This window comes from Oncorhynchus nerka, linkage group LG26 (genome assembly GCF_034236695.1).
Source record: "Oncorhynchus nerka isolate Pitt River linkage group LG26, Oner_Uvic_2.0, whole genome shotgun sequence".
NCBI lineage: Eukaryota > Metazoa > Chordata > Actinopteri > Salmoniformes > Salmonidae > Oncorhynchus > Oncorhynchus nerka.
In genome coordinates this window covers 55,343,918-55,361,262 of record NC_088421.1, presented here as the reverse complement: position 1 = coordinate 55,361,262, position 17,345 = coordinate 55,343,918, and the positions used below count along the sequence as shown (strand labels likewise).

At 45.0% G+C, this 17,345-nt stretch overlaps 1 protein-coding gene across 1 annotated transcript in view; it reads left to right on the top strand.

Moving 5' to 3' along the window:
• LOC135564962 (uncharacterized) overlaps positions 1-16,812 on the top strand; it is a 38,368-nt gene extending 21,556 nt beyond the window's left edge. Inside the window, exons 3-10 of the mRNA XM_065011040.1 lie at positions 1,089-1,142; positions 1,254-1,295; positions 2,622-2,690; positions 5,178-5,408; positions 6,026-6,154; positions 6,997-7,065; positions 7,989-8,042; positions 16,603-16,812. Of these exons, the coding sequence (XP_064867112.1) occupies positions 1,089-1,142; positions 1,254-1,295; positions 2,622-2,690; positions 5,178-5,408; positions 6,026-6,154; positions 6,997-7,065; positions 7,989-8,042; positions 16,603-16,724 (770 nt within the window). The 3' untranslated portion in view covers positions 16,725-16,812. The remainder of the gene's footprint in view (positions 1-1,088; positions 1,143-1,253; positions 1,296-2,621; positions 2,691-5,177; positions 5,409-6,025; positions 6,155-6,996; positions 7,066-7,988; positions 8,043-16,602) is intronic.
• The last annotated feature ends 533 nt before the right edge of the window (positions 16,813-17,345 follow it).

The window sequence follows — 17,345 nt, the reverse complement described above, 5'->3', positions numbered from 1 at the left end:
CTCCTCCTCTATTCCTCCTCCTGATAAATCCACCTTCCTGTCTCCCTGTCCCATCATTCCTCTTCCTCCTCCTCTATTCCTCCTCCTGATAAATCCACCTTCCTGTCTCCCTGTCCCATCATTCCTCTTCCTCCTCCTCTATTCCTCCTCCTGATAAATCCACCTTCCTGTCTCCCTGTCCCAATATTCCCCCTCTTCCTCCCCTCCTCTATTCCTCCTCCTGATAAATCCACCTTCCTGTCTCCCTGTCCCAATATTCCTCCTCTCCTCCTCCTCTATTCCTCCTCCCTGATAAATCCACCTTCCTGTCTCCCTGTCCCAATATTCCTCCTCCTTCCTCCTCCTCTATTCCTCCTCCTGATAAATCCACCTTCCTGTCTCCCTGTCCCATATTCCTCTTCCTCCTCCTCTATTCCTCCTCCTGATAAATCCACCTTCCTGTCTCCCTGTCCCAATATTCCTCCTCTTCCTCCTCTATTCCTCCTCCTGATAAATCCACCTTCCTGTCTTCCTGTCCCAATATTCCTTTTCTCCCGACTTCGTTTGTGTCTCCATCTCCTAATAGTCCTGCTCACCTTGGAAAGGTGTCTTTGCCCCAAGAACCTTTCACTCACGAGGGAACGGATATAGTTGTTGTTATAATATTCACTTCACTTCCTGTTTAGTCACAGCCAGGGAGGTGATTGGCTGTTTAGTCACAGCCGGGGAAGGTGATTGGCTGTTTAGTCACAGCCGGGGAAGGTGATTGGCTGTTTAGTCACAGCCGGGGAAGGTGATTGGCTGTTTAGTCACAGCCAGGGAGGTGATTGGCTGTTTAGTCACTGCCGGGGAAGGTGATTGGCTGTTTAGTCACAGCCAGGTAAAGTGATTGGCTGTTTAGTCACAGCCGGGGAAGGTGATTGGCTGTTTAGTCACAGCCGGGGAAGATGATTGGCTGTTTATTCAGAACCAGGGAAGGTGATTGGCTGTTTAGTCACAGCCAGGTAAAGTGATTGGCTGTTTAGTCAGAACCAGGGAAGGTGATTGGCTGTTTAGTCAGAACCAGGGAAGGTGATTGGCTGTTTGACTGTTTTGTTCCTGTTTCTCAGAATTAGACCTGGATGGCTTTCTGGAACACGAGGATTTTCCTTTTGACTTCAATGGTAAGTTATATATATATATATATATATATATATATACACACACACACACACACACACACACACACACACACACACACAGATTGACTCAAAGCATTTTTCTCTCTGTTTCAGATGCTCTGTTTGACCTGGACTTTAATGTGGACATACAGACTGGTGAGGAGTTTAGAAACAGGTGCTTCTAGTCGTTGTGTTTCTATACCTGGTGAGGTCCCAGAGTCGCTCCACTTTAATGTGGACATACAGACTGGTGAGGAGTTTAGAAACAGGTGCTTCTAGTCGTTGTGTTTCTATACCTGGTGAGGTCCCAGAGTCGCTCCACTTTAATGTGGACATACAAACTAGTAAGGAGTTTAGAAACAGGTGCTTCTAGTCATTGTGTTTCTATGATGCCGTCTGTCTGTTCTAGTCGTTGTGTTTCTATGATGCCGTCTGTCTGTTCTAGTCGTTGTGTTTCTATGATGCCGTCTGTCTGTTCTAGTGGTTGTGTTTCTATGATGCCTTCTGTCTGTTCTAGTAGTTGTGTTTCTATACCCGGTGATGCCGTCTGTCTGTTCTAGCAGTTGTGTTTCTATGATGCCGTCTGTCTGTTCTAGCGGTTGTGTTTCTATGATGCCATCTGTCTGTTCTAGTGGTTGTGTTTCCATGATGCCGTCTGTCTGTTCTAGTGGTTGTGTTTCTATACCCAGTGATGCCGTCTGTCTGTTCTAATGGTTGTGTTTCTATACCTGGTGATGCCGTCTGTCTGTTCTAGTGGTTGTGTTTCTATGGTGCAGTCTGTCTCTTCTAGTGGTTGTGTTTCTATGATGCCGTCTGTCTGTTCTAGTGGTTGTGTTTCTATGATGCCGTCTGTCTGTTCTAGTGGTTGTGTTTCTATGATGCCGTCTGTCTGTTCTAGTGGTTGTGTTTCTATACCCGGTGATGCCGTCTGTCTGTTCTAATGGTTGTGTTTCTATGGTGCCGTCTGTCTGTTCTAGTGGTTGTGTTTCTATGATGCCGTCTGTCTGTTCTAGCGGTTGTGCTTCTATACCCGGTGACACCGTCTGTCTGTTCTAGCGGTTGTGCTTCTATACCCGGGTGACACCGTCTGTCTGTTCTAGTGGTTGTGTTTCTATACCCGGTGACGCCGTCTGTCTGTTCTAGTGGTTGTGTTTCTATACCCGGTGACGCCGTCTGTCTGTTCTAGCGGTTGTGTTTCTATACCCGGTGACACCGTCTGTCTGTTCTAGTGGTTGTGTTTCTATACCCGGGTGACACCGTCTGTCTTTTCTAGCGGTTGTGTTTCTATACCCGGTGACACCGTCTGTCTGTTCTAGCGGTTGTGTTTCTATACCCGGGTGACACCGTCTGTCTGTTCTAGCGGTTGTGTTTCTATACCCGGGTGACACCGTCTGTCTGTTCTAGCGGTTGTGTTTCTATACCCGGTGACGCCAGGTCCCCAGAGTCAAATCTCTCCCTTCCTCTGTCTGGTGTGGTGTGTAGGTGAGGTTGCCATACCGACAGCTGTGGCCGAGCCAGGCGACCAGAAACAGAACTGCGAGACACAGAGAGGTAAACGCGCCTCATTCAGATATAAAAGGCTCGGCGTATTAAAGACTTTAATAAACTTGTTGTTGCTTCTTGACTTATTATTATTTATTTTTTTAAACGCCTTCCTCACCATAAACACGCCCCATTCAAGAAAGTTAGAACCAGGAACAGATATAGCCCTTGGTTCTCTCCAGCTGCCCTTAACCAGCACAAAAAACATCCCATGGCGTTCTGCATTCGCATCGAACAGCCCCCGTGATATGCAAGTTTTCAGGGAAGTTAGAAACCAATATACACAGGCAGTTAGAAAAGCCAAGGCTAGCTTTTTCAAGCAGAAATTTGCTTCCTGCAACACTAACTCAAAAAGGTTCTGGGACACTGTAAAGTCCATGGAGAATAAGAGCACCTCCTCCCAGCTGCCCACTGCACTGAAGATAGGAAACACTGTAAAGTCCATGGAGAATAAGAGCACCTCCTCCCAGCTGCCCACTGCTCTGAGGATAGGAAACACTGTAAAGTCCATGGAGAATAAGAGCACCTCCTCCCAGCTGCCCACTGCACTGAGGATAGGAAACACTGTAAAGTCCATGGAGAATAAGAGCACCTCCTCCCAGCTGCCCACTGCACTGAGGATAGGAAACACTGTAAAGTCCATGGAGAATAAGAGCACCTCCTCCCAGCTGCCCACTGCACTGAAGATAGGAAACACTGTAAAGTCCATGGAGAATAAGAGCACCTCCTCCCAGCTGCCCACTGCACTGAAGATTTTTCACTGTAAAGTCCATGGAGAATAAGGCACCTCCTCCCAGCTGCCCACTGCACTGAAGATAGGAAACACTGTCACCACTGATAAATCCACTATAATTGAGAATTTCAATAAGCATTTTTCTACGGCTGGCCGTGCTTTCCACCTGGCTACCCTTACCCTGGGTAAACTCTGTGTTGTTGTATGTGACGAACTGCTTTGCTTTATCTTGGCCAGGTTGCAATTGTAAATGAGAACTTGTCCTCAACTAGCCTACCTGGTTAAATAAAGGTGTTCTCAACTAGCCTACCTGGTTAAATAAAGGTGTTCAACTAGCCTACCTGGTTAAATAAAGGTGTTCTCAACTAGCCTACCTGGTTAAATAAAGGTGTTCTCAACTAGCCTACCTGGTTAAATAAAGGTGTTCTCAACTAGCCTACCTGGTTAAATAAAGGTGTTCTCAACTAGCCTACCTGGTTAAATAAAGGTGTTCTCAACTAGCCTACCTGGTTAAATAAAGGTGTTCTCAACTAGCCTACCTGGTTAAATAAAGGTGTTCTCAACTAGCCTACCTGGTTAAATAAAGGTGTTCTCAACTAGCCTACCTGGTTAAATAAAGGTGTTCTCAACTAGCCTACCTGGTTAAATAAAGGTGTTCTCAACTAGCCTACCTGGTTAAATAAAGGTGTTCTCAACTAGCCTACCTGGTTAAATAAAGGTGTCTCAACTAGCCTACCTGGTTAAATAAAGGTGTTCTCAACTAGCCTACCTGGTTAAATAAAGGTGTTCTCAACTAGCCTACCTGGTTAAATAAAGGTGTTCTCAACTAGCCTACCTGGTTAAATAAAGGTGTTCTCAACTAGCCTACCTGGTTAAATAAAGGTGTTCTCAACTAGCCTCCTGGTTAAATAAAGGTGTTCTCAACTAGCCTACCTGGTTAAATAAAGGTGTTCTCAACTAGCCTACCTGGTTAAATAAAGGTGTTCTCAACTAGCCTACCTGGTTAAATAAAGGTGTTCTCAACTAGCCTACCTGGTTAAATAAAGGTGTTCTCAACTAGCCTACCTGGTTAAATAAAGGTGTTCTCAACTAGCCTACCTGGTTAAATAAAGGTGGTTCTCAACTAGCCTACCTGGTTAAATAAAGGTGTTCTCAACTAGCCTACCTGGTTAAATAAAGGTGTTTGGTTAAATAAAGGTGTTCTCAACTAGCCTACCTGCTCCACTAGCCTGGTTAAATAAAGGTGTTCTCAACTAGCCTACCTGTGGTGTTGAACTAGCCTGGTTAAATAAAGGTGTTCTCTGGTTAAATAAAGGTGTTCTCAACTAGCCTACCTGGTTAAATAAAGGTGTTCTCCTAACTAGCCTACCTGGTTAAATAAAGGTGTTCTCAACTAGCCTACCTGGTTAAATAAAGGTGGTCTCAACTAGCCTACCTGGTTAAATAAAGGTGTTCTCAACTAGCCTACCTGGTTAAATAAAGGTGTTCTCAACTAGCCTACCTGGTTAAATAAAGGTGTTCTCAACTAGCCTACCTGGTTAAATAAAGGTGTTCTCAACTAGCCTACCTGGTTAAATAAAGGTGTTCTTGTTTCTGCTTGGCCGTAGCAGAAGCCTGCACTCACAATGAGCTGTTGTTTCTGCTTGGCCGTGGCAGAAGCCTGCACTCACAACGGCCCTCTCATATAGAGGTATGACGTCAGCAACAGTTGATTGATTGGTTGATTGAAACAACAGTGTCCTCTGTGATGTTGTCCCTGACAGCGCTTGGTGACGGACAGAGGAAGAGGAGATCGACAGAGGCTGGTGATGGACAGAGGAAGAGGAGAGCGACAGAGCTTGGTAACGGACAGAGGAAGAGGAGAGCGACAGAGCCTGGTGACGGACAGAGGAAGAGGAGAGCGACAGAGCCTGGTGACGGACAGAGGAAGAAAGCGACAGAGCCTGTGGACGGACAGAGGAAGAGAGAGACCCAGACAGACTCTCCCATCAGAGGTAAGAACCAACTCTGTTTCTACCTTCTCCCTTATCCCTGAAGTGTACACTCCATCACTCTCTCTTATCCCTGAAGTGTACACTCCATCACTCTCTCTTATCCCTGAAGTGTACACTCCATCACTCTCTCTTATCTCTGAAGTGTACACTCCATCACTCTCTCTTATCCCTGAAGTGTACACTCCTTATCACTCTCTCTCTTATCCCTGAAGTGTACACTCCATCACTCTCTCTTATCCCTGAAGTGTACACTCCATCACTCTCTCTTATCCCTGAAGTGTACACTCCATCACTCTCTCTTATCCCTGAAGTGTACACTCCATCACTCTCTCTTATCCCTGAAGTGTACACTCCATCATCTCTCTCTCTCTTATCCCTGAAGTGTACACTCCTTCACTCTCGACGCCCCGGACTTATCTTATCACTCTAGGTATTGACTGTCTTTACTTCAGGTCCTCTACAGTGAGGTCGTGTGGCTGTAATAAAGGAACATGGGGTTCAGAAGTGATGAATCCTAACCTTTAGTTTAGGTATTGATGTTCTTGGCTTTTTTTTTTTTTTTAAATGGACCTGAATAAATCAAACTGAATATATTTTTTTGTGTTGTGTCTCTATAGGTTGTGCTGGTTCTCCTCCCCTCTCGGCCGTGACTCTCTCTTCTCCTCCTCCCAGACTTGTCCAGATCGCTCCTTCTCTCTTTTACATTCCTGGGTTTGGGACTGCTACTTTCATCTCTTCGTGTAGCAGTAAGTATGATGATGATGATGATGATGATGATATTATGGGCTGGTTTCCCCACGATGAAGAGTTAATGCTGGACTCATAAAGCACTTTCAATGGAGATGTTTCAGATAGTCCATCTGTGGAGAGAGAGGGGGGAGGGGGAGGAGAGGGAGGGAGGGAGGGAGAGAGAGAGAGAGACAGGGGAGGGAGGGAGGGAGGGAGGGAGGGAGGGAGGGAGAGGAGGAGAGAGAGAGAGAGAGAGAGAGGAGGGAGGGAGGGAGGGAGGGAGGGAGGGAGAGGGAGGGAGGGAGAGAGGGGAGGGAGAGGGAGGGGGGAGGGAGGGAGGGAGAGAGGGAGGGGAGGAGAGAGAGAGGGGAGGGAGGGAGAGAGAGAGAGAGTAACCTGTGCTCTGTGTGTGAGAGAGAGACCTGTGCTCTGTGTGTGAGAGAGTAACCTGTGCTCTGTGTGTGAGAGAGAGACCTGTGCTCTGTGTGTGAGAGAGAGACCTGTGCTCTGTGTGTGAGAGAGAGACTTGTGCTCTGTGTGTGAGAGAGAGACTTGTGCTCTGTGTGTGAGAGAGAGACCTGTGCTCTGTGTGTGAGAGAGAGACCTGTGCTCTGTGTGTGAGAGAGAGACCTGTGCTCTGTGTGTGAGAGAGAGACCTGTGCTCTGTGTGTGAGAGAGAGACCTGTGCTCTGTGTGTGAGAGAGAGACCTGTGCTCTGTGTGTGAGAGAGAGACCTGTGCTCTGTATGTGAGAGAGAGACTTGTGCTCTGTGTGTGAGAGAGAGACCTGTGCTCTGTGTGTGAGAGAGAGACCTGTGCTCTGTGTGTGAGAGAGAGACCTGTGCTCTGTGTCTCTACAGATGGCTCAGAGCTGCAGCTCGTTCAAGCCCCTGTTTTCGGCTTCTCAAGACCTCCCACCTACATACTGAGTGAGTGTGTGTGTGTCCGTGAGTCAAATCAAAGATCATTGGTAGCGTACAAAGTTTAGCAAAATGCTTCTGTTTCTAGCTCCAACAGTGGAGGAACATGTGTGTCCGTGACTCTGTGTGTCCGTGAGTCTGTGTGTCCGTGAGTCTGTGTGTCCGTGAGTCTGTGTGTCCGTGACTCTGTGTGTCAGTGAGTCTGTGTGTCCGTGAGTCTGTGTGTCCGTGAGTCTGTGTGTCCGTGAGTCTGTGTGTCCGTGAGTCTGTGTGTCCGTGACTCTGTGTGTCCGTGACTCTGTGTGTCCGTGAGTCTGTGTGTCCGTGAGTCTGTGTGTCCGTGACTCTGTGTGTCCGTGACTCTGTGTGTACTGAGTGAGTCTGTGAGCGTGACTCTGTGTGTCTGTGACTCTGTGTGTCTGTGAGTCTGTGTGTCCGTGACTCTGTGTGTCCGTGACTCTGTGTGCCTGCGTGTGTGTCCGTGACTCTGTGTGTCCGTGACTCTGTGTGTCCGTGAGTCTGTGTGTCCGTGACTCTGTGTGTCTGTGACTCTGTGTGTCCGTGAGTCTGTGTGTCTTTGACTCTGTGACTCTGTGTGTCCGTGACTCTGTGTGTCCGTGAGTCTGTGTGCCTGCGTGAGTCTGTGTGTCCGTGAGTCTGTGTGTCTGTGACTCTGTGACTCTGTGTGTCCGTGACAAGGTGTGTCCGTGACTCTGTGTGCCTGCGTGAGTCTGTGTGTCCGTGAGTCTGTGTGTCTGTGACTCTGTGACTCTGTGTGTCCGTGACTCTGTGTGTCCGTGACTCTGTGTGCCTGTGTGACTCTGTGTGTCCGTGACTCTGTGTGTCCGTGACTCTGTGTGCCTGCGTGACTCTGTGTGCCTGCGTGAGTCTGTGTGTCTGCATGTGTTACCTGACGTACTGTGTCCTTGCAGTGTCTTCTCCCTCGCTGTCTCCTAGAACCCTCGACGTCCTACCTCTCTCTCCAGGTGAGTAGTGACCAACATCAACACCTCAATTTGACCCAACTTTATACTGTGTTGTGACTGATATGGTGACTCCCATATGGCACCCTATTCCCTATCTAGTGCACTACTTTAGACCAGAGCCCTATTCCCTATATAGTGTACTACTTTAGACCAGAGCCCTATTCCCAATATAGTTCACTACTTTAGACCAGAGCCCTATTCCCTATCTAGTGCACTACTTTAGACCAGAGCCCTATTCCCTATATATAGTGCACTACTTTAGACCAGAGCCCTATTCCCAATATAGTTCACTACTTTAGACCAGAGCCCTATTCCCTATCTAGTGCACTACTTTAGACCAGAGCCCTATTCCCTATATATAGTGCACTACTTTAGACCAGAGCCCTATTCCCTATCTAGTGCACTACTATAGACCAGGGCCCTATTCCCTATATAGTGTACTACTATAGACCAGAGCCCTATTCCCTATATAGTGCACTACTATAGACCAGAGCCCTATTCCCTATATAGTGCACTACTATAGACCAGAGCCCTATTCCCTATATAGTGCACTACTTTAGACCAGAGCCCTATTCCCTATATAGTGTACTACTTTAGACCAGAGCCCTATTCCCTATATAGTGCACTACTTTAGACCAGAGCCCTATTCCCTATATAGTGTACTACTTTAGACCAGAGCCCTATTCCCTATATAGTGGTACTACTATAGACCAGAGCCCTATTCCCTATATAGTGCACTACTTTAGACCCTATTCCCTATATAGTGCACTACTTTAGACCCTATTCCCTATATAGAACACTACTATAGACCAGAGCCCTATTCCCTATATAGAACACTACTATAGATCAGAGCCCTATTCCCTATCTAGTGCACTACTTTAGACCAGAGCCCTATTCCCTATATAGAACACTACTATAGACCAGAGCCCTATTCCCTATCTAGTGCACTACTTTAGACCAGAGCCCTATTCCCTATCTAGTGCACTACTTTAGACCAGAGCCCTATTCCCTATCTAGTGCACTACTTTAGACCAGAGCCCTATTCCCTATATAGTGGTACTACTTTAGACCAGAGCCCTATTCCCTATATAGTGGTACTACTTTAGACCAGAGCCCAATTGGGGAATAGGTGTAATGGGTCCTGTGTGTAGCTGGTGTAGAGAGTCAGGCGCAGGACAGCAGATATGAGTAATCAACGTACTTTTACTCAAATTAACAAATGTACAAAGTAACAAAACAAGCACACAATGACGGACCGAAAATACAACAATCACTCACAATACCTGGGGAACAGAGGGTTAATATAGTAATCACTCACAATACCTGGGGAACAGAGGGTTAATATAGTAATCACTCACAATACCTGGGGAACAGAGGGTTAATATAGTAATCACTCACAATACCTGGAGAACAGAGGGTTAATATAGTAAACAATCACTCACAATACCTGGGGAACAGAGGGTTAATATAGTAAACAATCACTCACAATACCTGGGGAACAGAGGGTTAATATAGTAAACAATCACTCACAATACCTGGGGAACAGAGGGTTAATATAGTAATCACTCACAATACCTGGGGAACAGAGGGTTAATATAGTAAACAATCACTCACAATACCTGGGGAACAGAGGGTTAATATAGTAAACAATCACTCACAATACCTGGGGAACAGAGGGTTAATATAGTAAACAATCACTCACAATACCTGGGGAACAGAGGGTTAATATAGTAATCACTCACAATACCTGGGGATAAGAGGGTTAATATAGTAAACAATCACTCACAATACCTGGGGAACAGAGGGTTAATATAGTAAACAATCACTCACAATACCTGGGGAACAGAGGGTTAATATAGTAAACAATCACTCACAATACCTGGGGAACAGAGGGTTAATATAGTAAACAATCACTCACAATACCTGGGGAACAGAGGGTTAATATAGTAAACAATCACTCACAATACCTGGGGAACAGAGGGATAATATAGTAATCACTCACAATACCTGGGGAACAGAGGGTTAATATAGTAAACAATCACTCACAATACCTGGGGAACAGAGGGTTAATATAGTAAACAATCACTCACAATACCTGGGGAACAGAGGGTTAATATAGTAATCACTCACAATACCTGGGGAACAGAGGGTTAATATAGTAAACAATCACTCACAATACCTGTGGAACAGAGGGATAATATAGTAATCACTCACAATACTTGGGGAACAGAGGGTTAATATAGTAATCACTCACAATACCTGGGGAACAGAGGGTTAATATAGTAAACAATCACTCACAATACCTGGGGAACAGAGGGTTAATATAGTAAACAATCACTCACAATACCTGGAGAACAGAGGGTTAATATAGTAAACAATCACTCACAATACCTGGGGAACAGAGGGTTAATATAGTAAACAATCACTCACAATACCTGGGGAACAGAGGGTTAATATAGTAAATAATCACTCACAATACCTGGGGAACAGAGGGTTAATATAGTAAACAATCACTCACAATACCTGGGGAACAGAGGGTTAATATAGTAAACAATCACTCACAATACCTGGGGAACAGAGGGTTAATATAGTAAACAATCACTCACAATACCTGGGGAACAGAGGGATAATATAGTAAACAATCACTCACAATACCTGGGGAACAGAGGGTTAATATAGTAAACAATCACTCACAATACCTGGGGAACAGAGGGTTAATATAGTAAACAATCACTCACAATACCTGGGGAACAGAGGGATAATATAGTAATCACTCACAATACCTGGGGAACAGAGGGTTAATATAGTAAACAATCACTCACAATACCTGGGGAACAGAGGGTTAATATAGTAAACAGGTAATTGGTTGAGTGAAGCCAGGTGTGGTAAGACTAAGACAAAACAAATGGAAAATGAAAAGTGGATCGGCGGTGGCTAGAAGGCCGGTGACGTAGACCCCCTCGACTTCGGCCGACGTCGTGACAATAGGGTTCTATAGGGCTCTGGTCTAGAGTAGTGCACTATATATAGGGAATAGGGTTCTATAGGGCCCTGGTCTAGAGTAGTGCACAATATATATAGAGAGAATAGGGTTCTATAGGGCTCTGGTCTAGAGTAGTGCACTATATATAGGGAATAGGGTTCTATAGGGCTCTGGTCTAGAGTAGTGCACTATATATAGGGTATAGGGTTCTATAGGGCCCTGGTCTAGAGTAGTGCACTATATATAGGGAATAGGGTTTCTATAGGGCTCTGGTCTAGAGTAGTGCACTATATATATAGAGAGAATAGGGTTCTATAGGGCTCTGGTCTAGAGTAGTGCACTATATATAGGGAATAGTGTTCTATAGGGCCCTGGTCTAGAGTAGTGCACTATATATATATAGAGAATAGGGTTCTATAGGGCCCTGGTCTAGAGTAGTGCACTATATATAGGGAATAGGGTTCTATAGTGCCCTGGTCTAGAGTAGTGCACTTTATATATATAGAGAATAGGGTTCTATAGGGCTCTGGTCAGAGTAGTGCACTATATATAGGGAATAGGGTTCTATAGGGCTCTGGTCTAGAGTAGTGCACTATATATAGGGTATAGGGTTCTATAGGGCCCTGGTCTAGAGTAGTGCACTATATATATAGAGAGAATAGGGTTCTATAGGGCTCTGGTCTAGAGTAGTGCACTATATATAGGGAATAGGGTTCTATAGGGCTCTGGTCTAAAGTAGTGCACTATATATAGGGAATAGGGTTTCTATAGGGCTCTGGTCTAGAGTAGTGCACTATATATATATATAGAGAATAGGGTTCTATAGGGCTCTGGTCTAGAGTAGTGCACTATATATAGGGAATAGGGTTCTATAGGGCTCTGGTCAAGAGTAGTGCACTATATATATAGAGAGAATAGGGTTCTATAGGGCTCTGGTCTAGAGTAGTGCACTATATATATAGAGAGAATAGGGTTCTATAGGGCTCTGGTCTAGAGTAGTGCACTATATATATAGAGAGAATATGGTTCTATAGGGCCCTGGTCTAGAGTAGTGCTCTATATATAGGGAATAGGGTTCTATAGGGCCCTGGTCTAGAGTAGTGCACTATATATATAGAGAGAATATGGTTCTATAGGGCTCTGGTCTAGAGTAGTGCACTATATATATATAGAGAATAGGGTTCTATAGGGCCCTGGTCTAGAGTAGTGCACTATATAGGGAATAGGGTTCTATAGGGCCCTGGTCTAGAGTAGTGCACTATATATAGGGAATAGGGTTCTATAGGGCCCTGGACTAAAGTAGTGCACTACATAGGGAATAGGGTTCTATAGGGCCCTGGTCTAGAGTAGTGCACTATATATAGGGAATAGGGTTCTATAGGGCTCTGGTCTAGAGTAGTGCACTATATATAGGGTATAGGGTTCTATAGGGCTCTGGTCTAAAGTAGTGCACTATATATAGGGAATAGGGTTTCTATAGGGCTCTGGTCTAGAGTAGTGCACTATATATATATAGAGAATAGGGTTCTATAGGGCTCTGGTCTAGAGTAGTGCACTATATATAGGGAATAGGGTTTCTATAGGGCTCTGGTCTAGAGTAGTGCACTATATATATAGAGAGAATAGGGTTCTATAGGGCCCTGGTCTAGAGTAGTGCACTATATATATAGAGAGAATAGGGTTCTATAGGGCCCTGGTCTAGAGTAGTGCACTATATATAGGGAATAGGGTTCTATAGGGCTCTGGTCTAGAGTAGTGCACTATATATAGAGAATAGGGTTCTATAGGGCTCTGGTCAGAGTAGTGCACTATATATAGGGAATAGGGTTCTATAGGGCTCTGGTCTAGAGTAGTGCACTATATATAGAGAGAGAATAGGGTTCTATAGGGCCCTGGTCTAGAGTAGTGCACTATATATAGGGAATAGGGTTCTATAGGGCTCTGGTCTAGAGTAGTGCACTATATATAGGGAATAGGGTTCTATAGGGCTCTGGTCAAGAGTAGTGCACTATATATATATAGAGAGAATAGGGTTCTATAGGGCTCTGGTCTAGAGTAGTGCACTATATATAGGGAATAGGGTTCTATAGGGCTCTGGTCAAGAGTAGTGCACTATATATATAGAGAGAATATGGTTCTATAGGGCTCTGGTCTAGAGTAGTGCACTATATATAGGGAATAGGGTTCTATAGGGCTCTGGTCTAGAGTAGTGCACTATATATATAGAGAGAATATGGTTCTATAGGGCTCTGGTCTAGAGTAGTGCACTATATATAGGGAATAGGGTTCTATAGGGCTCTGGTCTAGAGTAGTGCACTATGGTTCTATAGGGCTCTGGTCTAGAGGTAATAGGGAATAGTGTTCTATAGGGCCCTGGTCTAGAGTAGTGCACTATATATATAGAGAGAATAGGGTTCTATAGGGCTCTGGTCTAGAGTAGTGCACTATATATAGGGAATAGTGTTCTATAGGGCTCTGGTCTAGAGTAGTGCACTATATATAGGGAATAGTGTTCTATAGGGCCCTGGTCTAGAGTAGTGCACTATATATAGGGAATAGTGTTCTATAGGGCCCTGGTCTAGAGTAGTGCACTATATATAGGGAATAGTGTTCTATAGGGCTCTGGTCTAGAGTAGTGCACTATATAGAGAGAATAGGGTTCTATAGGGCCCTGGTCAAGAGTAGTGCACTATATATATATAGGAAATAGTGTTCTATAGGGCCCTGGTCTAGAGTAGTGCACTATATATATAGAGAGAATAGGGTTCTATAGGGCTCTGGTCTAGAGTAGTGCACTATATATAGGGAATAGGGTTCTATAGGGCCCTGGTCTAGAGTAGTGCACTATATATAGGGTATAGGGTTCCATAGGGCTCTGGTCTAGAGTAGTGCTCTATATATAGGGAATAGGGTTCTATAGGGCCCTGGTCTAGAGTAGTGCACTATATATATAGAGAGAATAGGGTTCTATAGGGCTCTGGTCTAAAGTAGTGCACTATATATAGGGAATAGGGTTCTATAGGGCTCTGACCTAGAGTAGTGCACTATATATAGAGAATAGGGTTCTATAGGGCTCTGGTCAGAGTAGTGCACTATATATAGGGAATAGGGTTCTATAGGGCTCTGGTCTAGAGTAGTGCACTATATATATATAGAGAATAGGGTTCTATAGGGCTCTGGTCTAGAGTAGTGCACTATATATAGAGAATAGGGTTCTATAGGGCTCTGGTCTAAAGTAGTGCACTATATATAGGGAATAGGGTTTCTATAGGGCTCTGGTCTAGAGTAGTGCACTATATATATAGAGAGAATAGGGTTCTATAGGGCCCTGGTCTAGAGTAGTGCACTATATATATAGAGAGAATAGGGTTCTATAGGGCCCTGGTCTAGAGTAGTGCACTATATATAGGGAATAGGGTTCTATAGGGCTCTGGTCTAGAGTAGTGCACTATATATAGGGAATAGGGTTCTATAGGGCTCTGGTCAAGAGTAGTGCACTATATATATAGAGAGAATAGGGTTCTATAGGGCTCTGGTCTAGAGTAGTGCACTATATATAGGGAATAGGGTTCTATAGGGCTCTGGTCAAGAGTAGTGCACTATATATATAGAGAGAATATGGTTCTATAGGGCTCTGGTCTAGAGTAGTGCACTATATATAGGGAATAGGGTTCTATAGGGCTCTGGTCTAGAGTAGTGCACTATATATATAGAGAGAATATGGTTCTATAGGGCTCTGGTCTAGAGTAGTGCACTATATATAGGGAATAGTGTTCTATAGGGCTCTGGTCTAGAGTAGTGCACTATATATAGGGAATAGTGTTCTATAGGGCCCTGGTCTAGAGTAGTGCACTATATATATAGAGAGAATAGGGTTCTATAGGGCTCTGGTCTAGAGTAGTGCACTATATATAGGGAATAGTGTTCTATAGGGCTCTGGTCTAGAGTAGTGCACTATATATAGGGAATAGTGTTCTATAGGGCCCTGGTCTAGAGTAGTGCACTATATATAGGGAATAGTGTTCTATAGGGCTCTGGTCTAGAGTAGTGCACTATATAGAGAGAATAGGGTTCTATAGGGCCCTGGTCAAGAGTAGTGCACTATATATATATAGGGAATAGTGTTCTATAGGGCCCTGGTCTAGAGTAGTGCACTATATATATAGAGAGAATAGGGTTCTATAGGGCTCTGGTCTAGAGTAGTGCACTATATATAGGGAATAGGGTTCTATAGGGCCCTGGTCTAGAGTAGTGCACTATATATAGGGTATAGGGTTCCATAGGGCTCTGGTCTAGAGTAGTGCTCTATATATAGGGAATAGGGTTCTATAGGGCCCTGGTCTAGAGTAGTGCACTATATATATAGAGAGAATAGGGTTCTATAGGGCTCTGGTCTAAAGTAGTGCACTATATATAGGGAATAGGGTTCTATAGGGCTCTGGTCTAGAGTAGTGCACTATATATATATAGAGAATAGGGTTCTATAGGGCTCTGGTCTAGAGTAGTGCACTATATATAGGGAATAGGGTTCTATAGGGCCCTGGTCTAGAGTAGTGCACTTTATATATATATATATATAGAGAATAGGGTTCTATAGGGCTCTGGTCTAGAGTAGTGCACTATATATAGGGAATAGGGTTCTATAGGGCCCTGGTCTAGAGTAGTGCACTTTATATATATATATAGAGAATAGGGTTCTATAGGGCCCTGGTCTAGAGTAGTGCACTATATATAGAGAATAGGGTTCTATAGGGCCCTGGTCTAGAGTAGTGCACTATATATAGGGAATAGGGTTCTATAGGGCCCTGGTCAGAGTAGTGCACTATATATAGGGAATAGGGTTCTATAGGGCTCTGGTCTAGAGTAGTGCACTATATATATAGAGAGAATAGGGTTCTATAGGGCTCTGGTCTAGAGTAGTGCACTATATATATATAGAGAATAAGGTTCTATAGGGCCCTGGTCTAGAGTAGTGCACTATATATATAGAGAGAATATGGTTCTATAGGGCCCTGGTCTAGAGTAGTGCACTATATATAGGGAATAGTGTTCTATAGGGCCCTGGTCTAGAGTAGTGCACTATATATAGGGAATAGTGTTCTATAGGGCCCTGGTCTAGAGTAGTGCACTATATATATATATATAGAGAATAGGGTTCTATAGGGCCCTGGTCTAGAGTAGTGCACTATATATAGGGAATAGGGTTTCTATAGGGCTCTGGTCTAAAGTAGTGCACTATATATAGGGAATAGGGTTCATTGATGAGACAGGGGGATTTACTTCCTGCATGACTGAGAGCAGCTTCCTTCAGAGGGGGAATACCATCCATTCATCCATCCATTCATCCATCCATTCATTCATCCATCCATTCATTCATTCATTCATTCATTCATTCATTCATTCATCCATCCAGTCATCACTGACCTCACTGATACTGAGTCAACATGAGTCAGTTTGAATACCGGGTGCGGTTGTTACTCATGTTGTGTGTGTGTGTGTCTGTGTGTGTGTGTGTGTGTGTGTGTGTGTGTGTGTGTGTGTGTGTGTGTGTGTGTGTGTGTGTGTGTGTGTGTGTAGTTGACGGCGCGTTAGCTCCAGACTCTATGTGTTCGTATCCTCCTGGGTCTCTGTCTGACTGTGCCAGCCAAGCCCTGCCTCCCCCCTCTGCCTCCCCCCTCCCCCCAGGACAGGTGAGTTAGTGTCCTCTCCCTGTCCCTCTGTCCTCTCCCTGTCCCTCTGTCCTCTCCCTGTCTCTCTGTCCTCTCCCTGTCTCTCTGTCCTCTCCCTGTCCCTCTGTTCTCTCTCTGTCTCTCTGTCCTCTCCCTGTCCCTCTGTCCTCTCCCTGTCTCTCTGTCCTCTCCCTGTCCCTCTGTCCTCTCCCTGTCTCTCTGTCCTCTCCCTGTCTCTCTGTCCTCTCCCTGTCCCTCTGTCCTCTCCCTGTCTCTCTGTCCTCTCCATGTCTCTCTGTCCTCTCCCTGTCTCTCTGTCCTCTCCCTGTCCCTCTGTCCTCTCCCTGTCTCTCTGTCCTCTCCCTGTCCCTCTGTCCTCTCCCTGTCTCTCTGTCCTCTCCCTGTCTCTCTGTCCTCTCCCTGTCCCTCTGTCCTCTCCCTGTCCCTCTGTCCTCTCCCTGTCTCTCTGTCCTCTCTTCCTCCTGACCATGTACCCTATATATACAAAAAAACATCTTAAACAAAGCCAATCACATGAGAATGTTACTGTGTGTGTGTGTGTATGTGTGTGTGTGTGTGTGTGTGTGTGTGTGTGTGTGTGTGTGTGTGTGTGTGTGTGTTACAGAGGAGTACATTCACCAAGCCAAGGCT